General features: G+C 38.7%; 1 protein-coding gene across 2 annotated transcripts in view; it reads left to right on the top strand.

Moving 5' to 3' along the window:
• The window catches only part of ARMH1 (armadillo like helical domain containing 1), an 859,505-nt gene that overhangs the window by 675,316 nt on the left and 158,381 nt on the right, over nt 1–25,808 (top strand). For both annotated transcript variants that reach the window (XM_044085339.1, XM_044085338.1), the window contains exon 9: nt 19,700–19,829. In XM_044085339.1, the coding sequence (XP_043941274.1) occupies nt 19,700–19,829 (130 nt within the window). The remainder of the gene's footprint in view (nt 1–19,699; nt 19,830–25,808) is intronic.

Below are 25,808 nucleotides of genomic sequence, written 5' to 3'. Positions count from 1 at the left end.
ACTATACATTTTTTAATGTAGTTCACTACTCTTTCCTTTTTGTATTTATATGTGAGACCTTTGACATTTAAAGACATTACAGAAAGCATTATTATATTAAAAAAGTTATTATTCCTCCTTTTATGTATAACAGCTTTTTGTTAAATGTCTAGTTCCAGTTTTTGTGTTATATGCATACACTGTTTGGCAGGTTGATCTTTTATACAGTTGTTTCTTGCCATATCCATTTTAGTCTATGTCACATCTTACAAAACTCTTTGTTTTCTTGAAAGCCCTCAAAAAACACACCCCAATAACCACCTAAAACCTATTAACTTAATAATACACACAAAACTACGTATATATTCAGATATTGAAGTTTTACTCTCCTAATAGGAATAATGTTCCAAACTGACAGCCACACTCACAGACTTGAGTTAACATGAAATAAAGGTTATCCATGATAAGACACATAGTGCAATCTGTGCTTCTACAAATTGCTGTCTGGTTTTGTCTTATATTTATAGCTCTCCCAGCTGGGAAACACTTGAATGCTCTCAGAGAACATTATCTCCTAGCCATTTCTCTTTATCAGATTGTCTTCTGGAGACGTGAAGACCAGATAAAGAATTGCTATTAAGAATACATCTCTTTGCTAGAAAAAAATCCTTATAATATCCAATATTCTTTTTCATTTACTTGCTTTCTCTTAAAACTTGTTACTAGAGCAAGCTAAGAGCCTTAATCCAGCCATTCCCCTATGCAATAATGAGAAAAAGCACACACATTTATTTTGTCATGGTCTTTTTAACCAGACTTTCCTTTTCTTTCTTTTTTCTTTCTACAGTTCCTACAGTTCTTAAAACTGAACAAGGAGAACTACAGAAGGCGGGAGAAAGAAAAAAAGAAAAAAAACAGGAACACCTGTTTACATTAGTATAGCCATTACACTTAAAAATAACTGAGAAAACTTTACTTTATAGTAAGCAAAGAAAATCATGCACTGTAAAAATTCTGCTTTTAAGAAAAAATATATTATATATTATAGTTAACTTTCTCCCTCCTCTTTCCCCCTCCTAAGTATTTTTACGAACATTAATGGCATGAAGTAGGGCATATGCTTTAGAGTCTCCTACAAGTTTAACAAAATCCAAAAAAGTCCAATATTTCCAGATTTTCTTGTTCTGTCATGTTTCACAAATATAATTATTGCTTTATAATCCAATATGTATCAATTTCCAAGTTGCTGGTTTCATTCCTGTAAATCTTCAATGCTCAGATCCTGTCTCTGCTTCATTTGCAATGTATTCTTGATTCTTCTAGTCAACTCTTCTGCTTTTTTCTTCTCTCAAGCATTTTCCGTTGAAACATTGGACAATTTTCACTGGCACAGTCTCTCTGTAGTCTTTATTACCAAAAGAACAAGAAGCAGAATCTTCTTCTGTTTCACAGCTCACTTTTTCTTGGACAAACTTTTTGTATTTCCTTCTTAGCATGTACTTCATCAAAAATGATTTTGTCCCTCCAGGAAAGAGTAATTTGAAGATAGTTGGGCACAGCAGTTTGAATCTAATGCTTGCTTCTCAACATTCCCTGAACAGTAGAATAAATTTACTCCTCTTCTGTCTGGTGTACAATAGGTAATCATTCTCCACAAACACTCTGCTGTCTCCCACTTTTAGTACTTTGTCCTTCTGCCACAGTTTTGTCAGAATCAATTCCTTTTGCTGGTAGGATTACATCTTTACTATTAAAGGTCTAGGTTGCTTTCTCATAGCCAGGTTTGAAGCATACAGACGACGTGTCCTTCCATTTAACAACTCCTGCTGTGGAATACCAGTCCAGTTGCTTATTTATGCCTTCATAAAATTAATACAGTCTATTCCTTCCACTGTCTCAGGTACAGCAATAAAATCTCAGGTTTCCCTATATACACTGTGCCCTAATTCTATTATTTTTTGAAACATCTGTTCTTGACCAATCTCATATTCAGCCAGCCTTTTCTTCATTTTGACCTCTGATTTTTGCAGTTTTATCACCTCATCTTAATATCTATTTAAAGCTTCTTTCATTTTTTTCTAGCCTTTTGTTGTTTGAGTTGATAAACTCCATCAGTATTTTGTTTATTTTAATCAGGTCTGTGTGCAGTTGTCTTATACTTTCCTCTCGGTTACTGGAAGTCATGTCTGGAGCTTGCACTGCTTTTTGTTGAACAGCTGCAGTACTTTTCCCAGTCAATGTTTTTTCTTCACCATTTGTAGCTGATTTTCTTTCAGCTCCTCTGACTTTCATTTTTCCTGGTATCCAGGCAGTGCACTTACTATCCAGTTTCTGAAATTTACCCAGAAATGTAACTCCACTGGCTTTTTCTGCTGAGTTTCTGTTTTCACACTGCGAGATCTAGAATTAAGCTGTTACTCCGTGTGCAGCCATGCTCAAATCAGTGTTACTCTTGAAGGGTGGAGCAAACATTGTGCATTCCCTATATGCTATCTTTTAGGAGGCACTGAAGAAGCCTTAAAAAACATAAGCTATTGTAAAGCATTCCTGATTGTGATCACTTACAGACAACAAGTAAGTAATTTGCTAATCTGTTCTGCTCATTAAGATAATTGTCTACCTATAAAAGAACAGAACAATTTTTCAGACAGTTTACAAGCTGTCTACAAATGACTGCTAACTTAATGTCAGCTCATAAACTGTCAAACTTTATCTTCAGGTAGCATGAGCAATGAGTGCTACCTTACTGTAATTTGTCACACTTTTTTAAATGTTCTGGCTTTGTTTTGCTTGTGTTGCAATACCAGTATTATTTCTGTTTTCGTCGGTGTAATTATTTCCTAGCTGAAACTATCAAGACAGAGATTCAGATGGCATTCTGAAACTTATTTTTCTTTGAAACTCTGCCCCCAAGCATGACGTCATGTTACGTAAACAGTGCCAGTATATAGCTAGAAATATTGAAGCATGGAAGGCTTTTCTACAGGTTCATAGGTAAGTACTAGGCTAGCTACCTTTGCAGGTCATTTTAAGGCAAACCAGTTTCCCTTTTTGTGCTCAAAATAACCTATTCTATTTGGTTATAGCTTGGTCGTACCCTTCCTATGGTCAATAATTATATAGTACCCCTGATAAGAATAACAGGAATCATACCATAGATAATTTGAGGGAATCCATGCATGGGATAAAGTGTTTAACAGCTGTATCTGTCCAATAGTAGTACAGGACACAGTCCTGAGATAAATTTTCTGTTTTCCATTCATAGATCTAAGTTGGGCTTGAAAATGGACAGGGGTAAACTTTGTTTTATGTGGATGTGGAGTCTGTTCCATAGCAGCGGTATTCTCTGTGAAATATACCCGTCTTTCTGAATCTTTCTGTTGATGTTGCAGAATTTAAGAGACGTGCTCTTATTCTTTCCTTGGGTTTCAACTGTGACAGGATAAAAACAATGTAAATGCACTGACATTCAATTTTGTAATCTAATCAGTATTACAGTAGGTGTTTTACTGTTTTAAACGGCAGTACCATAGCAGTACTTTTCAAGCAATTACTGTTAAGTTTGTGTAATGCTGAAACAGGTTGCATCTGTGCTGTACTGCTGGTATCCTCATGTTTGTTACAGTTTGTTTTAAAAAAATGACATGAATGGTGTGCTTTGTTTCATTGGAAATAATTACTCATTTATGTATTATTTTCATGTGTATAAGGCAAGATATGATGTTAGTTGCACCGTGCATACCTCTCAACTGTCCAGAATATTGCAAAATGACCCTGGATTTTCACACACACACATGTGGAATACTGCTGCGATGACCCTGGATTTTCACACACACACACACATGTGGAATATTGCTGTGTACTTTCTACATGACTCCAGTGTGCACATCCCAATCTATCTCCTTGATCTTCTTCCAGCACAATCAAGATTCCCACCTTCTCTCTGTCACCCTCAAATTAGTTTCAGGAATAAATCTTTGTTCCCTCATAAATTGCACTACATATCTGTCTTACTGTTTCATACTACATTTTCTTCAGAAATGATTAAAAAAAGCAGGTCAAAGTACATACAGATGAATTAAATAATGCATCAAATTTCACTCCCTTTGCCAAAGAACAAGTATCTGTGTGTGTGTGTGTGTGTATGTGTGTGTGTGTGTGTGTGTGTGTGTGTGTGTGTGTGTGTGTGTGTGTGTGTGTGTGTGTGTGTGTGTGTGTGTATGTCTGCATGTCTAACAAGGTGTGAGACAGCTTCTGTGAGGATTATTACAATGCTTATTCCTAATTTCGTACTCATAGTTAATTTTCAGACAGATCCATATCATTCAATAATTTCCTCCTATGTAATGGTAAAGCATTTTTGTTTGGTATATATATATATATATATATATATATATATATGTGTGTGTGTATATATATATATATATATATATATTGGAAAGACGAAAGATGAACTAGGCGAACCCTATATGATCGACATATAAACGTCGCTCTACAAAAAGAGCGAAGGACGGAAACGCCGAAAGACAACGCCGAATGGATTTCCCTGGCCAGCAGGGTGATTGTGGGGATGAGGAAATATATCCTTCTCCCCACAGTAGAGTGGTCTCGGAGGTGGTATATATAAGTAGGGGGGGTGAGGGGGGCACAGCTCCTCACGTGAGGGGTGCAGGAGGGCTTTCCCCCCTGCAAAAACATTAATAAAAGTGTTTTGCTTTGTGTTTGTTTACTTTGGGTTTACTTACATGTATGGTGCTGTTGCTTCTGGGAATCTGTTCAGCGCTGTGCATTTTGGTATTCCCGTCCTTCGCTCTTTTTGTTGATCGATGTTTATGTGTCACTTTTATGGTGTTCGCCTATTTCAGGTTTCGTGCTTATAATATAGACCCATATATATATATATATATATATATATATATATATATATATATATATATATGTGTGTGTGTGTCCACTTTGTAATTTCAAAATACTGGAATCTCGAATTTCAGTATTTCAAAACCACAAAGCCGAAAACCCAACCACAACTCATAAATTCGAAAACACACAACCGCGAAATTCAAAATCCTGCACCTACACTACACATGCAGTACACACATAAACATACACAAAACGTCCCCCACAATCAAACACATGCATCTAAACTACATGTAAGCAGGTGGGCAAGCCCCCTACACCCCCCACACCCCACTACTTATATAGTATAACTCCGAGATCGCACAAACAGAAACACAAATGAAACTCACACACACACACACACACACACACACACACACACACACACACACACACATCTTACAGTCCCTTTAACACACACATAGAAGTCACAACACACACTTACACACACTAAACCCCTAACCAACATACTTATACACATAAACTTACCAAAACTAAACCAAAACATCCAAATACTGCACCACCAGAAGCAGAAATTCAAAATATCTGTGCTTTGGTATTTTGAATTTTGTGCTTCTGCCGGTTTCGTAATTGTGAGTCCGCGGCTTTGTAAGTTTGAAATACTGACATTCGAGATTTCAGTATTTTGAATTTACAAAGTGGACCCATATATATATATATATATATATATATATATATATATATATATATATATATATATATATATATATATATATATATGAATATATACACACATATATATATATATATATTTTTTTTTTTTTTTTTTTTTTTTTTTAGTAATCAATAGCAAAACAAATTCTTTGTATCAAAACAGATGATCCACTGTGGTTTTCCCCTAATGGGAACAGCCGAAAGAAAAAGAAGAAGAAGAAGATAGCAGAACCCATACTATTTTTGATTCCCAAACATCTTTCACTATGGTATGGAGGAAGCTGCACAACCTTATCAACATCAACATCACTGTCATCTGAACTTCCTGCTGAACTCAAATATGGGTCATCCTTGTAAGGAATTAGATCTCCAACATTAGAACTTAAACCCACAACTTGGATATCACAACTGTCACTAGAAAAAACACCCCAGTCCTCAGAATTTCTTTTATACACTGAACTGACAGCCTTAGTGGAATCCCTTACATGACTTCAAAGATGAGAAGGCATTCTCCAGAGAATTACATGGAGGCAGAGCATTACCTAATATAGTACTAGCCAATGACGTGGGTGTGGTATATTGAAGATTTACTAACAGTTGCTGTGGTTTAATCACTAGACTAGGGCAAACCAAGCAACATCTGGGATACTACTACTTCTCAGGAAGTTGCTTGGGATTAGTGATACTATTTAGCTTCTGGTGAGAGAAGGAGCAAAAGATTATTGGTTTCTAGTTGCATGCAGCTATATTGAGACCAGCACTATCTCCATTATCAGACAGACAGCACCTCCAATGATGAAATCCAAACCTCATAGACACTGCTGCCCCTTCAGCCCATATTAGTAAGCACCTGGAACCAGAGATTTCTACTTTCCAATCCTCTCTGCAGCCAGCTTGGTTTAAATAGGCATCCTGAGACTATGTAGCAATTGTTTCATGTTTACAGACAACCACCTACTGCTTGAACAAACTGACACAGTGTGTGACAGATGTACTTATATAATGTTATTGGAGGCAAAGCTCCCACACAAAGCCACAATAAATAACATGCAGGTTGTCAGTACCATACAGCACATCATTAAGCCAATCACATGCAGTTCAGACCAAAAACATACACCTACATATGTTGAAGCCCTTAAAAGTAACCTAAACACACCATGAAGACCTCTTAACTGTAACATAAGAAGCAAGTAACCACAGCAACTTCATAAACAGACAACACAGACAGCACCCATTACAAAACATACATCTTTTGTGCCTCCACCTGTGGCTGACTACAAGAATTACTGCTTCTAAAGATATTTGGAAATACAAAGCTGATATAAGTATATATGTTTGCTATAACTGTTTCAGTGATATTTAACAATCATGTGCTGCTCTTAGGTTATAGTGTTTAGCATTATTCTGCAATATCTGTGTTTTGTGAACATATCACAGGGTTAAGTTCCAAGGTTTCTTTACTTGTCTTTACTTCTGTTCTGATTCTGTCTCCATTTTTATTTAGGTGTGACATACTGGCCAATAGCTATTTGTGTTTCTATCTGTTTGGCCTGGGGGGTTAACTTTAGAAAAGCCTTTCATTTTGGTGGCATAAAGGAATTAATTCTGCATATTTGTGCCTTCACCTCTGGCTAGCTATAAGAATTACTGCTTCTAAAGCCACTTAGAAATACAAAGCTAATATAAGTACACAAAGCTGATATAGGTACATATGTTTTGCTCTGTTTCAGTGATATTTAACAATCCTGTGCAGCTCTTAGGTTGTAGTTTTTAAACAGTATTCTGAAATTGCTGTGTTTTGTGAACATATCTTAGGGTTAAGTTCCAAGGTTTCTTTACTTGTTTTTACTTCTGTTCTGATTCAGTCTCCATTTTTATTTAGGTGTGACAGACTGATTAATAGCTTTTGTGTTTCTGCCTGTTTGGCCTGAAGGTTTAACTTTGGAAAAGCCATTCATCTTGGTGATATAACATAATTAATTCTGTATGTTTCTGCTCTTTTGTGCCTTCACCTGTGGCTGGCTACAAGAATTACTGCTTCTAAAGCCATTTGGAAATACAAAGCTGATATAGGTACATTTTTTTTGCTCTAACTGTTTCAGTGATATTTAACAATCCTGTGCTGATCTTAGGTTGTAGTTTTTAACAGTATTCTCCAATAGCTGTGTTTTGTGAACATATCTCAGGGTTAAGTTCCAAGGTTTCTTTACTTTTCTTTACTTCTGTTCTGATTCGATCTCCACTTTTTATTTAGGTGTGAAATACTGGACAATAGCTCATTCTGTTAATATCTGTTTGGCCTGAGGGTTTAACTTTAGAGAAACCTTTCATCTTGGTAGTATAAAGGAATTAATTCTGTAAGTTTCTGCTCTTTTGTGACTTCACCTATGGCTGGCTACAAAATGACTGCTTCTAAAGCCATTTAGAAATACAAAGCTGATATAAGTATATATTTTTTCTCCAACAGTTTCAGTGATATTTAACAATCCTGTGCTGCTCATAGGTTGTAGTTTTTAACAGTATTCTGCAATAGCTGTGTTTTGTGAATATATCTCAGGGTTAAGTTCCAATGTTTCTTTACTTGTCTTTACTTCTGTAATGATTCAGTCTCCATTTTTATTTAGGTGTGAAATACTGGGCAATAGCTCTTTCTGTTTCTATCTGTTTGGCCTGAGGGTTTAACTTTATAAAAGTCTTTCATCTTGGTGGTATAAAGGAATAGATTTTGTATTTTTTGTGCCTTCACCTGTGGCTGGCTACAAGAGTTACTGCTTCTACATCCATTTGTAAATACAAAGCTTATATAAGTATATATATATATATATATATATATATATAGCTCTGTTTTAGTGATATTTAACAATCATGTGCTGCTCTTATGTTGTAATTTTTAACAGTATTATGCAATATCTATGTTTTGTGAACATATCTCAGGGTTAAGTTCCAAGATTTCTTTAATTGCCTTTACTTCAGTATTGATCCAGTCTCCATTTTTATTCAGTTGTGAAATTCTTGTCAATGGATCTTTGTGTTTCTGTCTGTTTGGCCTGAGGATTTAATTTTAGAAAAGCCTTTCATATTGGTGATATAAAGGAATTAATTCTGTAAGTTTCTGCTCTTTTGTGCCTTCACTTGTGGCTAGCTACAAGAATTGCTGCATCTAAAGCCATTTGGAAATACAAAGCTGATATAAGTATATACTTTTTGCTCTGTTCCAGTGATATTTATCAATCCTGTGCTGCTCTTAGGTTGTAGTTTTTTAAAGTATTCTGCAATAGCTGTGTTTTGTGAACATATCCCAGGGTTAAGTTCCAATGATTTTTACTAGTCTTTGCTTCTGTTTTGATTCAGTCTCCATTTTTTTCCTCTCACCTACCCTCACAGTTGTCATTATGTTCTTAAAACTTGGTGGCTTTTGAGTTGCCCGCCTCTACTATAAATCTGATATTGAATAATCCTCCCAGTTCCATCACATCAGCTCATTCTGTTGTGTACAGTAAGATCATTTGGAAAGGCCCACCCCCTTAGTTTCTTAACCCTGAATTATACTCTGTTTCCTCCATTCCTACTTAACTAAAAAAAAAAAAAAAAAAGAAATAAAAAAAATTTTGTTCAGCTGCTTTTACTATTGTTGTGCCTCTTCCTACTTTATTACTTTATTTTGGTTTTACTGCTTGTTCTTAAAGTGTTTAATTGTGTTTATTCTGCTGCAGTTATTACTTTAGTGTTAATAATCTGATTAAACTGTAATTGTTTCTCTAATTGTCTTAGTTTTGGTTAAAGGACTTGGGCTTCAGGCCAGTTATTTTACTTTTAGAAGGTTTGTGGTCTGCACTCTTATGGGAGGAGAGGGTAGCCTCTGCTCTTCTGAGTTGGGAATTTCTGGATGATGGCCTATTGTAATAATATAACACAAACTTAAGTTAAACAACAGCTCACAAAATAAAATAATAAAACAAATAAACTGAGTAACGTAAAACGTTTAATACGACAAAGCTTTCAGGTCAAAAATAACACTGATGAAGGGTTACTTTTGACCTGAAAGCTTTGTCGTATTAAAAGTTTTACGCTACTCAGTTTGCTTGTTTTATTGATGGCCTATTGTGCCTGTTGTTCTAAGTGTCTTTGTTCCAATTTAAATACTTGGGTTTCAAACCAGTTATTTTACGACTTGAGACATACCTCTCTGGACTATATGAAGAGAGACATGACTGAGCTCTCAGACTATATGTCTCAGGCAGGTATGTCCCTAGCCTTAAGCAGCATTTTACCTTCACCTAGAATGATGCCTCAATACAAACAGAAAATGACTGACTTCATTAATTGTCTTAGCTTCTGGTGTCATTCTAAGGGGATCCACTATCTGTCAGCATGGGATGACATGATTGACAGACCTTGATGCTTTGCCAGAGATGATCTTCATCTGTCACCCCTGGAATTTTGGCTACTGGCTAAGGCTCTTGCCACCCTCATCGTGCCTTTTGTAGGCAGTGTCTCAAGGACAAAATCCCCAATGTAAAAACTCCATCTTATAACAATCTCAAGCTTATGCTGTTAAACCATATGAGTCCCAACATGAAACTGCACTCACTGGAAGCTGCCCTTACCTTGGAAGATGCAGACATTTGGTTAGTCATGGAGACCTGGTTCAAGGCTATGGAGAGCACCCCAGCCTTACTGGGTTACATCTCCTTACACATATTCAGACCTCAAACTGAAGGCTTGAAAACAAAAAGGAGGTAGTCTATCAATATTCATTAAAGATAAATACACATCCAGATTGGTTAAACAGAATGATTCCCTGGAGACACTTCAGGTGCAATTAACTGTTGGTAGGGTAACTATTCAAGTCATTGCCAGCTACAGGACGCCCTCCATGAATCAGAACACCCACTCTGCCTGTTTGGATCTACTTGAGTCTATCAACTTACATCTGAACACCATGGTTTTGGGCAACTTTAACTACCCATCCATTGACTGGCTAAATTACTCTTGCTCAGACTCACTTGCCCAAAGGTTTCTTGACTTCGTTAACTCCAGTGTTTTTTACCATCTGGTTGACAAGGGGAGCCAACATCTTGGATCTGGTGCTTACCAATATGGGGGAAACACTGTAGCACCCCCACTGTGAGGTCCTCCCTGGTGAGATATGACCACAAATCAGTCTCATTCAAAGGAACTATCAGCCCCCCCCCTCCCAACAGCAACTAAACTAAAAAATGTCTTCAAAGCAGATTATAACCTCTTACGGGATGGTATAAATAGTTTCAGTGCATCTCCTCCCTCAGATGGAACTGGCAACTATGCCAAGCTCTACACCAATGCTTTATACAAACACCTGTATAACTGCATTGACTCAGTCGTACCTGATAGGACCAAAACAAGCTCCTCAAGGAAGAGTAAACCTGCCTGGTGGACAACTGCCATTAGCAGGCTTCACAATAAGAGGAAGAAATTGCTGTCTAAGAGTAAGAGGGAGTGACCCTTCCTAAACTGGAAACACTCCCTCCTCAGCTTAAACAAGTAAATAAGACTTCTTGTGAAGTCCTCCAAAGCAAACTATGAGTCCAGATTAGATTCCTCAACAAAGGACAACCATAAGGCATTCTGTAGTTACGTCTGTAACCTAAAAGGAAAGGTCCAGATTTGTGCCAAACTGGTAGTTAATGATACCACATATATGGAGCCTGTGGACATAGCTAACCTGCTGGCTGACAGATTCGGTGAAGACTTCACTCCCCTGTCCCCAACACATGTACTCCATGACATCCCTACCACCTGTCCCCTACCTTGTATCTCTAAAGAGAAGGTTGTAAATGCCATCTCTATGGCCAAAAACACAGCATCTATGGGACCTAATAACATCCCAGGCTGCATCCTACACAGGCTCTACCATGAATTAGCGACACCATTGGGTATTCTTTTCAATCATAGCCTAAGCACCAGCTTCATACTAGCTGAATGGAAAACAGCCACTGTTATTCCCTTGCACAAAGGTGGTGCTTCTACTGACTTTGGGAACTATAGACCTATTAGCCTGACTAGCCTTATCTGCAAGGCCATGGAGTGAATCATCATTGACCTTATCAACAAAGATATACGTAATCTCCAAGCACTTGACCCTACTCAGTTTGGATTTGTCAAAGGGAGATCATGCCCGTTTAACCTGGTGGACTTCTTCAAGCTAGTCACCAAGGCCCTGGTCAAGGGGAAATCTGTGCATATAGCCTACTTGGACTTAGACAAGGTGCTTGACACTATCCCACACTTAGGCATCATTGACAAACTCACCCAACTAGGCATCAACCCTTATATCATTAGATGGGTCGCTAACTGGCTCACTGATAGAACTCATATAGTCAAAATAGGGGATCTACTTCCAACAGAAGACCTGTAACCAGTGGTGTTCCACAGGGAACAGTATTGGGATGTCTACTCTCCAAAGTACAAACAAAAACTAAAGGTCTGTGGGTGACAAAGTTTTCTGATAACTGCAGACTAGGAGCAGTCATAGAATCTCCAAATTATGTCAACATCCTACAAGAGGGTCTTACACAAACAAATGATTGGTGCAAAGGTCATGGCCTTAAACTCAATGCAAAAAACTATATTATAATTCCTTTCAGTAAAAGTGATGTTCCTGCTAACCATCACATCAACAGCAACACCTTAAGTATGCACTGAGTGGTGAAAGACCTGGGCACATGGGTTGACAGCAACCTTAACCTTTGGCCACCATGTCTCTACAGTGGTAAGAAGGGCATTCTGTAGTGCTCATCTCATAAGTAAGGGCATTGTCTCCAGAAAGAAAGAAGTTATAACCTCCCTGTACTCTTCCCTCATCAGTCCAATAATTGAATACAATGCCACTTTTGGTATGTACCTTTCCAAACACCTGCAGCAATTGGAGAAACCTGCAGCAATTGGAGAAACCACAAAGGTTATCACAAGGACAACTCAAGGTCCTCAGCATTTGTCCTATGGGGATCATCTGAAATCATTGTCACTTTATTCTGTTTCATACAGACTACTCAGTGGTGATCTATGCCTTGCATAAGAAACAATCTCTGACCCTGCTTTACTGGAAATGCTACATATACGTAAGTCAAATGGTACATGGGTTACTTGCTCTAAAGACCTTAACCTGGTATGTGACATTAATAAAACCTACTGCAGGGACAGATTTATCTCCCAGAAGTTACCACACCGTTGGAACAGACTCCCATTTCATGTCAAACAGAGCACCTCATCGACCCTCTTCAAACGCAATCTGGACAATTGGATGGGTGACCATAAATTAACCTTGGGAGTTCCACCTATGTCCCTCTTGGACAGGGGCAATAGATGTTGATCATGGAAATAAGGGTAAGAACTTGGCTAGGCTTGTTAGGGCCCTACAGGCATTAGCCTAGTAACTTCCTATGATCCTATAATTCTAAGAATCACATTGACTCATTTCAAAAGCCCATAAGGCAAAGCTCTACACAATAGGTGACTCTATAGTGAGACACACCGATGCACCACTCACCAGACTGTGCAAGGGGAAGGTCTTGCTCAGTTGCCTATCAGGTGCCAGGATTCACCACATCTTGCATGCACTCTTGTCTTTGTATCACAGTTCACATGGGTATAAATTACTTGAAATGGATCTCCCTGGACTACATGAAGAGAAACATGTTGGAAAGCTTAGAATATGTTTTACACCAAGAATGATGTGGCAATGCAAAGAAAAGATTACTGATTTCAGTATTTGGGTTAGGTAAAAACTTGTACACCAAATAGTACCATTCTTAAGCAATATCATTCTTCCAAAGCTTCCTACATAACAAAACATAATCTGGTTAAGATAAGGGGTTTGCTGCCCAATGTTAGAAGCATTAGCAAAAAACTCCACTTCCTACAAGCACTCTGGAAAGCATTGATATCTGCATCATCACAGAGACTTGGTTCAATATAAATGAGAGCCCTCCATCAGTGCAGGGTTTCAATGCCTACCACATGTTCAGACTCACCACATTAGATGGAGGCACTAAAGTCAATAGTTTATCCATATGCTTACAGAAATTGCCTCCAGACTAATTACACAATATAATAACATGGAAATCCTCCATATCCAACTTACTATTAACAAAACCCATGATATCATAGCTAACTGTAGGACCCCTCCTCTACATAACCAGTATGAAGTCCCTTTGCATTAAGCCAAAAGCCATTCTCCCAGAGACTTCAACTACCCTTCCATTAACTAGGAGACTTATACATACTCATACATGGATTTCCGGACTTCATCAGTACAGACTGTTTGGACCAGTTAGTCCACACCCCATCCAAGATCGATAAAATCCTGGACTTAATCCTTACCAGTATGGGGTAGCTTTGCTCCACACCAATTGTAACTTCCTTCCTGGTCGAATTTCACTGCAGATCAGTCACATTCACCTTAAGACTGAAGTTGGAAGCATTTGCCAATATCTCAGTATCCAGAGATTATGCCAAGGCTTATCTACTAAAACTGAGTGATGACCTGGCTAAATTCAAAAGCCCTTCTATCCACACTGATTATGTGGAAGACTTTAATACCACATTTTATGCACATGTAAATAGCTGCCAAATTTAAAAATAAACCTTTGGTTTACCCCTGACATAAGCAGGCTGTATAATAAAAGAAAAAAAAAAACTCATTGTACAGAAAAATAAATGTTTCTCTCAAGATTTCAATAACACTCTTGCTATAAGCTTTACAAGAAACTCTGTCCTCTGATCAAATCAACCTATGCCAAATATGAGGTAAAAATAGTCACCCAGAGGAAGGATAGCCACAAAGCCTACTTTAACTACATGAGATATCTCAGAAACAATAGCTAGCACTGCACAGAGCTAACAGTAAAGGGCATCACATACTCAGACCCAGAGAACATAGCCAATCTAGAAACGTATGAATTTAGTTCAGACTTCACACTCCAATTGCCAGATCACATGCTTGTATTCAACCCCAATCTCCCAAGAACTAGTCCTCAAAGCACTATCAAAGGCCAGGAACACTATTTCTATGGGGTGGGATAGCACACTGGGCTGCCTGTAGGTTAACCTGAAACTTGTATTGTCAGACCCAGTACAAAGCTTGCTCAATATCAGCCTCCAAACAGGTTTCATGCCAGATGAATGGAGGTTGGGAATAGTCATCCCCATGCACAAAGGTGGAGCATCAACAGACCCAGGTAATTATAGAGCCATGCTACTGATCACCCTCATTTGTAAGGCTAAGGAACTGATGATTATGAAATTAATAAGGACATAGGCAACCTAAAAACTCTTGACCCAAGACAGTTTGAATTTGTCAAGGGCAGATCCTGACTACAACCTGGTTAATTTTTTTGAGAAAGTTATTAAAGCAATGGATGAGGCCAGATCAGTACTGACCAGATAACTAGACCTCACAAAGGTTATTTAGCATTATCCCACACTAAATGCTAAATGTAAATCCCTATGTAACTCACTGGCTAGCAAATTTACTCACACATAGAACCCAGGAAATAAAGGTGCGTGGCTGTACCGCCTTCTAAAGATCTGTGAGTAGTGATATATCCCAGGTTCAGTCCTTGGGTCACTTCTCTTTAACATTTCCTTCTCAAGGGTCAAATCAAATGTTAAGGGTTTATGGATGACCAAGTTTGCAGACAACTGTAAACCTGGTGCCATCATAAACTCCTCAGAGGATACCAGAATCCTCCAAGATGACCTTTCCCAAACCACTAGCTAATGTCAAAACCATGGACTAAAATTAAATGCCAATAAATATATAGTTGTATTCTTCAGCAGACATGACTTCCCTTGAAATTTCAAATTGACTACACACCCTTGAAAGTTGATCTTGAAGTCATGGATCTAGGAACCTATATCAACAGTGAACTGTCCTTTGATCACCACACATCCACTACTGTAAGGAAGTCTTTTTTTCATCAGACAGCTTATATCTAAAGTATTGCATCCAGGTCCAGTAATGTAATCATTCCACTGTGCTTGACTCTCATCAGGTCAGTCATTGAATCTAATGCCCCATTCAGTATATACCTTTTAAAACACTTTTCTCAACTGGTGTGACCACAACATTCTCTCTCTAAAAATATAAAGAGCCTAAATCTCAAAATCTATGCAGACCATCTAATAAGAGATTATCTCTGCCTCATGTATAGATCCTCAACAGACCCTGTTCTGTCAGACCTTTTATGCATTCGCAAGTCCAGTGGTAGCATGAACACTTGCTCAAGGGATCTCAGTCTCTTTTGCAACATAAACAGAACATGTTGGAGGGATAGGTATACATTATAGAGAATACCTCTTCTGTGGAACTGTCTTCTACTCCACATAAAGTGAAGTATACTTCTGTTACTCTAGTTAAATGTAATGTGAACAAATGGATAGGAAACTGCAAATTCACCCCTGATTTAGCATCTATGCCCCCTTATTGATAGGGGCAACAAGTAATGTCCCAACATTTCCTTGTTCTGTTGACCTCTGGGTTATTTGGATACAAAATATATAAGGGTTAAAAACTACTAAGGGAATGTTAGGCTAGGCTTCTTAAGATCTTCACAGATCAATAGCTTATTAATTACCTATGTACATAAAAAAATGGAAAAATGATCACAAACAATTAAATTATTACAGTGGAAACACAGCAGGCACTAAAACAGTAAAACACCCATGAAGGTAAAACTAGAGACAAACCACTTTAAGAAAAAGTTTGACAATTTACAAGTTGTCATTCAGTAGACATAACTGCAATTGCTTATTATCAACAAGTGGGTGCACCAAATGGGTGCGTTGCCCAGAGCACCAAATTTCCTTGCTACAGTTCTATATGTCAGTGGAGAGGGAGGTATATTAGGCATCTGGGGGATGTGGTTGTATCCCACAGTTTCACAGACAGTTTTGCAGAATGGGAGGAAGCGGCACAAGGGAGTTAAGCAGCTAGAACATTGAGGGAGAGGGGAAGCTGGAACATTGTTGCAAAAAGTAGATATTATTTAAATAATGGTACTGCCCCAGGTATTAATTGGGTGATGCATTTGTTTATGACCCTGAGAAAACAGTTGCTGAATATCTGTTATAAATTTGTGTGGGGGTGTCACAGCGGCAGGATAGCCAAATTATGTGTGGAAGTGTACAGCAGAAGAGGACTGTCTGGAAGATATGCAAAGGCAGAGAATCTAGGCGATACAATGGTTAAGAGTGAGGAAAGGAATTAAGATTGGATGCAGTGGGAAGGACACTGGATGAGGGAGTTGAGAGGAAGTTGCACAGCTAAACTGGAGAAATGTAATAAGTTACAGGCTGAATGTGGATAGCCTATGGAAAGCAGTGAGCCTTCAGAAGAACTTATGTGAGATCCCTGGGTTGTAAACAAAAATAGGAGGTGTTGAAGAATAAAGGGTGAAAAATGGGCTGCAGGTGTAGGCGATGTATGGATTGGAATTGAGGGCAGATGTCTGTCAGTTGGTGCACAGGATTAAGGAACTGTTAAAAAGCTGTTTCCTGTGGTCCAGTTGTCCAGGGTTTGATTACCTTAGCCTCCATTGCCCAACTGTGTGACTTTGAGCACGCCACTTAGCCAGACAGCACACCCAAGTTGAATCTAAAAAAGGTCCATGGAGAGCAGTACTCTACCCCAATAGCAAACAGAAATAAAATTAAATAAATGCAAGGAATGTGAAAAGACAGGAGAAGAATAAGGGTTAAAATGGGGGCTGTGTGAAGTATCTTAGAGTACAAAAAGGTGTGAAGTAATACATTTGAAAAATGCAGATGTTGGAAGTGCAACGGTTTTAATATTTTAAAAATATCATCCACTGCTCAAGCACTTCTCCACTGTTAATATCACGTTGCTATCCGTCTCATGCTTTACACTCACTGATCACTGGTAGTATTATCTTCTGTTGTTGTCATTAACATCTTTGACTGTTAGTGCGTTTTGCTGTTTTAATTGTGCCCTGAATGAGCTTAAGTCATGGCTGAAATGATTGTGTCAACCAGCCCATACACCTAATAAACAAATAGTTAAAAAAGTAAATAAATAGATAAAGGCTCGCACACACATATCTATATATATATATATATATATATATATATATATATATATATATATATATATATATATTTGTGGGGGTCTACTTGATTAGACCGAAGATCCATTTAATCGAATCTTACTTAACTGAGACAACAGCAGTGAAACCTTACTTTAAAGAATGTTCATATCACTGGAATATTAATCTGGGAAGGGAGGCAGTTGGCCAACATTAAAACACAAACATACCAAAGCATGTCACATCCACCCAATGCCTACTGGGAGACCCTGAGCAAGTTCAATTTACTAGACAGTACATTGTAATATGTGACCTTGCTAAGAGTATGCATCTATGGACACTTTCAAACACACATACAAAATATTTATTTATTTATTTTACATTTGTTGACCGGGCTAGTCCAACTGGATACATGTCCATTTTCAGTAGAGGCCCGGGGAGATAAGCTCCATTACGCTAATTAAAATACATAGGATGATAGAGATTAACACCAAGAACTTGACTACAAGGTTTAGAAAAACAATACACTAATAGTAGAAACATATTTACACAGTAGATGGTTTATAATATAAATATAAAATATATAAAAGTGAATCATAATTTAGAAGGCACTGTCCAAGACACAAGTTATCTGGTGTGTGTTTTTTAACATTCAGTATTAAAAGTTATAATTTAACCTTTGATAGTGCATCATGCTATGTGATAAGATTGCTATGTCACTGGAAAAAAAAAAGACAATAAATAAAAAATGACACTTCCAAGATAGAACACTGGGGAAGTTCTTAGTGGCTACATTAGCCACCGATGTATGATTCCTCTCTCCACGCAAGGTCCAAAATATGGGATTTTATTCTAGTTAGTACTAAGAGTTCTCTCCTCCCATAATCTTCCTTGTGACTTCCTTCATGCTAACAAGTTTCAGTGCAATATCCGACACACAGTAGGTTAATGCCATTTGGTCGACACAAACAGGGAGTCAACAGGTGTGTGAGATTGACAGTCCCAGAGTAGGGAATATATCCTTTCCCCATGGATTGTGTGATCTCAGATTCAGAATATATAATTAGCAGGGAGTGTGGGGGAACATTTGCAATTGGTTTAGTACGCTGTTGTGTAATCCCAGGACCATGCACAGAATGTGGTATAACTGCTGTCCATGTTGGCTGGTTCTGTGTGTGTGTGTGTGTTTTTGTGATGTTGGTGCACTGTGCTCCATATATATGTGGATCCTATTCAGAATAAGAACTTTTTAAAAAAGTTGAACGAACTTCAAAAAAAAAAAAAAACAAAAACAAAAAAATCTACATTTTTGCAGACATATATATATGGCATATATATCATAATTACTACATTTGGGAAAAAGGTAAATTCCCCAATCCTCATTCATTCAAATCATTTATCTTGATGTTCATTCAAAAGCTCAACTTTCTCAACCCATCATCTCATATGGTCTCAACCAGTTGAGAGAGTTTGGCTGAGTTGAATATCTGATATATATATATATATACACATACATACACATTTTTTTTTTTGTTTTTTTTATATAGCAAATGACTTAGTGTATTTTATTATGGAATATTATTTATGATTGTGATTGCCAGACTAAGCACATTCATCTGTTTGCTATTATCAGCTGAGTCAAGTTCAGCTTTGTTATGGTATATATTTTTCCAGATGGTGCACTTTGCTGTTTTTACTTGCTATGTATGCACTGATTTTCCTTTATCATTTATGTGTTTTTTTTTGTTTTTGTTTGTTATGCATGTTATTTGTATTTCATTCTGATTTGTGTAGCTAGATCATGGATGAAAAAAGTACCTGCAGTCTAGTCCATCTCTCGGATATCAAGATAAATGAAAATAAATAAAATAAAACTTCAGCCTGGACACATTATAATCTGTGGAGAATAGTGCATATTAAATTACCACAATGAAGTAAAATTAATTTGGTAGAGTAATACAATGTGTTAGCAGTCTGAGAATTTCATCGGAGATCTGTGAACAATAAAACGCTATAATGGCTCAGGAATGGAATACGAAATATATGAATCATTTTATCTTTTACAGCATCCTGGCTATGGATTCCCTAGAAACTGCAGAAGAACTTGTGAGACTAGAAGTTATACATCACCTTCTGTATGCTATGGGGAACCAGGACCATGCAGACAGCCAACGGCAAGCCAGTGTTTCTCTGGAGGTGAGTGCTCCTTTGAACTCTTCTCTACTTACATGTCCTCTCTTTCCCTTTTCAAATTATCGCTGGCGTTAGGCTTCCTTTGTACTATTTTAAATAGTACTCTTTTTACCATTGTTGGTATTGTCTTTCTGTCCTTCTTATAAGGTTATTTTCCCCTATCATTGTTGGTATTTTCAACTTCTTGCTGTTAGTAAAAAAAAAAAAAAAAAAAAAAAGAAATCTTATTATTTTTTACTTGCTATTATTGTTTTGTTGTGTTTCTTGTGACCTTTTTTCTGCCATCATGTTGGAGAAACCCACAGGGTTAAAAAGTACACTTTTCTTTTGGGCATAAAATCCCTAATTTGGATGCCCACAAGGAGTGCATGTATTGCTTAGGGGCTGAATACTAGTTGCAAGATTTGTGCTACCTTTATTCCCAGGGCCTTAGCAGATGGTTGCAACAAACTTATATTGAGAGGACTTTTACCAGCTACTTCTAATTCAAGGGCTCAAACCCCCTTCAGACACAGTAAGTCAGCTCCTCCGAGCATAGGAAGCACTCCCGTATGAAGTCCCCCAGGTCTTCTTTGGAGCCTCCTGTGAAATCCAGAAAGACTTTGGATCCTATACCTCTGGATGCTACGACCAAACTGTCAGAACCAAAAGCCTTCAGATCCTAGACCTTCCACTTCAGTCATTGCAATAAGCCCTATCTCTGTACCTTCAGATCCTAGAGCCTCAGATCCAATATAAGGTACTAGCTATAGGAGCACTACACCAGTCTATACCATTAAAACCATTTCTCCTACTCCACCTTCGGGATTGCTTCAGAAACCCAAGAAGCACTCTAGGCCTTCCTCCACTTCTTCCTGTAGCTCATCCAGGAGCTTGTCAGATGCGGACATGGATAGGATGATGCGAATGTTTCTCAGAGCACAGATTCAGATGGAGGTCTTACCAACTCCGTCCACTACTGCATCCATGAGTATGCCTACAATTCCCACTGCCATATTTTCTCCTACTCTTATCTGCCAGTGGTTTTGGAGTCCCAGGATCTGAGATTCCCAAGGGGTTTCATGTCATATCCAAGGAAAACTTCTTCTTTGACTGACAGTTTCCTTGAATAGTTCTGCCCTGATGCCATTAGATTAGAATGGGTCTCAGAGTCAAAGTGTCAGCATCAGATCTGAGGGGATGGGCTTGGCTCTGATTTTGTTAGATCCATCCCTTCTTCTCAGAGGCTCAGCCCAAGGCTCAGATCTGGGAAGGTTCTGGGTCTGTCCTTCTTGGGAGTTTCTGCTCAAAGGAGATAGACTGGAGTTTCTCCAGGTCTGTCTGCCTTTGAGGTGGTAGAAAGGGCTTTTTCTTTCCACAGAGAACCACCCTGTTATATCTTGGCTGCAACTACCCTCCTCCATCAGGTCCTAGCCCTGAGTCGCACAGACCTATTCCACAGGGACAGCCAGAAAAAGAAAATGTCCAGCTAGTTCATGTGGAGAAACTTCCCCTCTCTTCTGACACTTCAACTGAGCATCCTATAGAAAAAGTTCATCGGAAGAGAACATGTAAAAGGAGACACATTGACTCCCTTTTAAAATTTCTCACAGAGGATACCAATTTTGGACTCCCCTTTAAAATCTCTCACACAGGATACCAATTTTGATGAAGGAGAGGGGTCCCCAGGTCACCAGCTGATGACATGTCCTTTGGAGATATCCTAGAGATCTTAAAATCCTAGAGATCTTAAAACAGAAAGGTGGATGGTCATCCCAAAACCCCTTACTAGAGGAATCTGTATTTTTGGAGGCTTTTGGTTCTGGCCTGTCCAGGTCTTGGATTACCTCCCCCCAAGCAGATAAACTGATTGACTTAGTAGCCCATCGGGCTTGGAAGAAGCCAGACACCATTGAACCTATTCTAAAGAGACCCAACAAGTTTTTGGTACCCCCTTCTGACAGGCTACACTGGAGCAAATGGGTCCCAGTAGATGCTATGGTGGTGGCGGCAGCTACCAAGAAGGAGCTACCAGAACAGAGCTCTACTATCTATCTGCCTAGCAAGGAGTCTAGAGCATTGGACAGCTTTGGAAAGCAAGTTTTTGCCTTGGCAACCTTTACACTGAGGTCACTAAATTACCTGGTACATTTCAGTCGACTTCAGAGAGATTTGACCAAGGAGCTTTCAAATACTCTCTCAGAGTCCATGTCTGCTGAGGACTTCAAAAGAACATTCTCTCAGCTGGCCACTCTTTTGTCCATATCCAATGCTTTGATGAGGTTGATCTCTCACACAGCTGAGGGCACCTCACTAGCAACCAGTTCTTTTCCTGCCTTAAGGAGACATGCCTGGATATGGCTATCCAACTTCGCTGAACTTTTTAAGACGTCCTTTATTAATATCCTCCTTTAATGACACTTCTTTGGGCCATCAGTTAAACAGATGCTGACCCACAGTAAGAAAGACAGAAAGACTCTGTTGTAGGAATCAAGTTTTCTATGCCTCAATGAACCTTTTCTAGGATTCAAAGAGGTGGTAAGAAGGTGCGGTTCCGCAAATCTCAGGATCCTTTCCAAGATCAACATAGTGACAATTCCTCCAGAAGCACTGGGGGAAATTTCAATGGCAGACATCACCCTAGTGGCAGAGGAAGTCCACAAAATCAGGGCTTCCGGGGTTCTTTCTTAGACAAGCCTTTCCAGTGCTCTTGAAGCACTACCCAACTGTCCAACTCTTGAGGCAGTCAGGGGTCAATTGTCCTTGCACCCAGATACTTGGGCAAATATAACATAAGATTTTTGGGTGCTAAGCATAATATTCAGAGGTTATTACATTCTATTTTCCCTTTTTCCTTCTACGAAAAGGAAGAAACTTCCTGACATTCCACCCAGTTAGAGGAAGGAAGCAGCACAAGAGATTTTGAAGCTGCTAAACAAAAGAGTCATTCAAAAGGTCCCTCCAGACCAGATAGGATTCGGAACTTATTCATGGTTCTTTTTAGTGCCAAAGAAAACAGGGGACCTGAGACCTATATTGTATCTAAGCAATTTAAATCAGTTTATAAAGAAAGCAAAGTTTTGAATGGTCACAATCCAGTCCATTCTTCCCTTTCTTTATAAGGATGACCAGATGTGCTCTGTAGATCTTCAGGATGCATATTATCACATCAAAATAGTCAGGTGATCCAGAAGACACCTTCACTTTTGGCTGGGAACCAGTCATTACCAAATCAGATCCCTGTCCTTTGGACTCACCACAGCCCCCAGGGTGTTTACCAAGTATATGGCAGTGGTGGCATCTCACTTGAGACTCAAAGTATTCCAGGTGTTTCCATATTTACATGACTGGATCCTTACCACCCCCTCCAAGCATATACTTCTACATACCAGGAACTCTTTGCTCCAAACTTGCAACTCTTTAGGCGTAACTATAAATCATTCCAAGTCAAATTAAAACCCAGTACACAGCCTGGAGTTCACTGGTTCTCATCTAGACATGCTCATCATATCTTTATGATAAGGATTCAAGTTCACTTTATCCTTACTCGTTGAAATCCTCCAGTAAGATCAGTGCTGCAAGAGTTAAGTTCTATGGCAGCAGCCATTGTTTTACTTCCTTTGGCATGCTTATTTATGTAGGTTCTACAATGGATACTAGCTGTACAATGTTCCATTATCTACCAACAACTATCCTATATGGTTAGGCTCACCCCTATTTGCAGAAGACACATCAGTTGGTGGATGCAGTCCAACAATCTACATCTTGGCAGTCCCTTTGTCCTTCCATTCCTTCTGGCCAAAGTGCCTACGGACACTTCTCATTTGGGGTGGGGCATTTCTTGGGAAGAATGGTCCAAGGCATGTGACCACCCCAAGAGACCAAGTTGCATATCAATGTCCTGGAGATGAGAGCGTTCCTGTTAGCGTTGCAGGCCTTTCAAGATGCTCTTCCCTTAGGAACGATTGCAATTCAGACTGACAACATGTCTGTGGTGTTGCACATCAACAGACAAGGAGGAATCTGATCTTACCCCTTTTGCAGAGAGGCCATGAGAGTATAGGAATGGGTGATCTCTTCAGACCATTTTGTAGTACTGACACACATCCCGTGGGAAAAGCAGTGTGTTAACAGACAAGCTCAGCAGATCCAGTCTAATGCCCCACAAGTGGTCTCTTAATCAGTCTGTGGCAGAGATGATCTTTAGGTCCTTGAGGCCGACCTTGCTGTGACCTGTTTGCCACTCCCTTTAACAACATGTGCAGCTATTACGTTGCCCTGATCCCCCCTCAGGAACAGTCACTGAGAGATGCTCTGATTCACAAATGGCTCCTGGGTCTCCTTTATACTTACCCTCCTCTTCCCCTAATTCCAAACTTCTTACAGAAAGCAAGCAAGCTGAAGAACTCAGTGATCCCCATTACTCCTTTCTGATGTCGGCAGGTATGATTCCCTTTCCTACAATTTCATCTTCATTATCCTCCATGGATACTGGAGCGTACTCTGAATCTTCTGTCACATCCATCAGGGATCCAGCATCCCAACATTCAAGCCCTAAGACTATCCCCATGGTTTGTCCACTCCCAGTAATAGTGAGATAGCCCAGGCTTTCTTCTCTGCCATGCAATATCATTTTGGCTTCTCAAAAAGAATTGACCAAAAAAGTTTACGGAAGTAAATGGAAAAGATTCTCTCTGTGGGCTTTAAGTAAAGACACTGACCCTTTTTCTGCCCCAGTTGCTGTGATTCTGCAATCCTTGTCAATGCTGTTTGAGGAAGGAGATAGTTTTTCTACTATTAAACTTCAACTAGCAGCTATCTCCAATTTTCATATTCATATTTCTTCAAAAGACATCTTTCTCTTACTTCTTCTAAATTATGTAAAGCTTTCATTAAAGGAATTTTTTCTTTGAAGACCTCCAATTAACGGTCCCTCTCCACCTTGGACCTTACAGTGGTGCTGCAAGGACTAACTCAAAAGCCCTTTGAGCTTTCAGCTAAAGCCGATCTGAAGTTTCTATCATGGAAAACAGTTTTATTAGTTTTTCATAAGGACAGGGTTTCTTTATGGACTAGCCCATTTTTTTTACCTAAAGTGGCTTCAGAGAATAACATTAACCAATCCATTTATTTACCAGTCTTTTTTCCAAACTTTACCAATAAAGGAGAATATATGATACACCTCCTGGATGTGCAAAGACAATTCTGAAAATCAGATCAACTCTTTGTTTCCTTTTCTTCAAAAAAATGTGGTGGATAACAAATTGCATCTCTTTGATTTATTCACAAAAAGGTGTAACATTATCTAAGCTTCCTAAGGCTCACTCAGCCAGATCCATGGCTATTTCATCTGCTTTTTGGTCCAGAACATCTACTGAAGACGTGCGCTGCAACTACATGGTCCAGTGCTCATACTTTTGCTTCTCATTACAAATTGGATATTATTTCTAGAAACAGAGCATCCTTTGGTTCAGCAGTGCTACGGAATATGCTTCCATGAGGGCCATCCAAGAACAACAAAGCTGGGAGTTCTATCCCATACATTGAGGAAGAATGAAAAGGACAACATCAGATTTAAAAGTTCTGTTCTTACCAAAACTAGATATCTGTATTGTCCATTTTCATTCTTCCTCAACTTCCCTTCCACCATCCCCCAGCCAAAGCTTCTAGATTGCTCTATTGGACTACATTGGAACCTACAGTTCCAGGTCTGAGCCCTGTCTTTTTTTCCTTATCTCCTGTCTCTGTTCATACTATGTGGATTGGGCAGCAAACAAGATCTGGGGCTTTGGTGATACAGCAGAGCATTATGGATACAGGGAGGAGCTGCAGAGCTGGATCCTAAGTTTGATATAAACGGCAGAATCAGATCTGAGGATCAAATCTGAACCCATATGTTGAGGAAGAATGAAAATGGGCAACACAGACACCTAGTTATGATAAGAACATAACTTTTAATTTTAAATGTATCAGATTTCATATGAAGGATTGATTTAGATGGAC

Source organism: Protopterus annectens, chromosome 10.part0 (assembly GCF_019279795.1).
Source record: "Protopterus annectens isolate FY-2018-M chromosome 10.part0, PAN1.0, whole genome shotgun sequence".
Lineage (NCBI taxonomy): Eukaryota > Metazoa > Chordata > Ceratodontiformes > Protopteridae > Protopterus > Protopterus annectens.
Note: the sequence above shows the minus strand (reverse complement) of the source record. Positions and strands in the feature narration are given on the sequence as shown.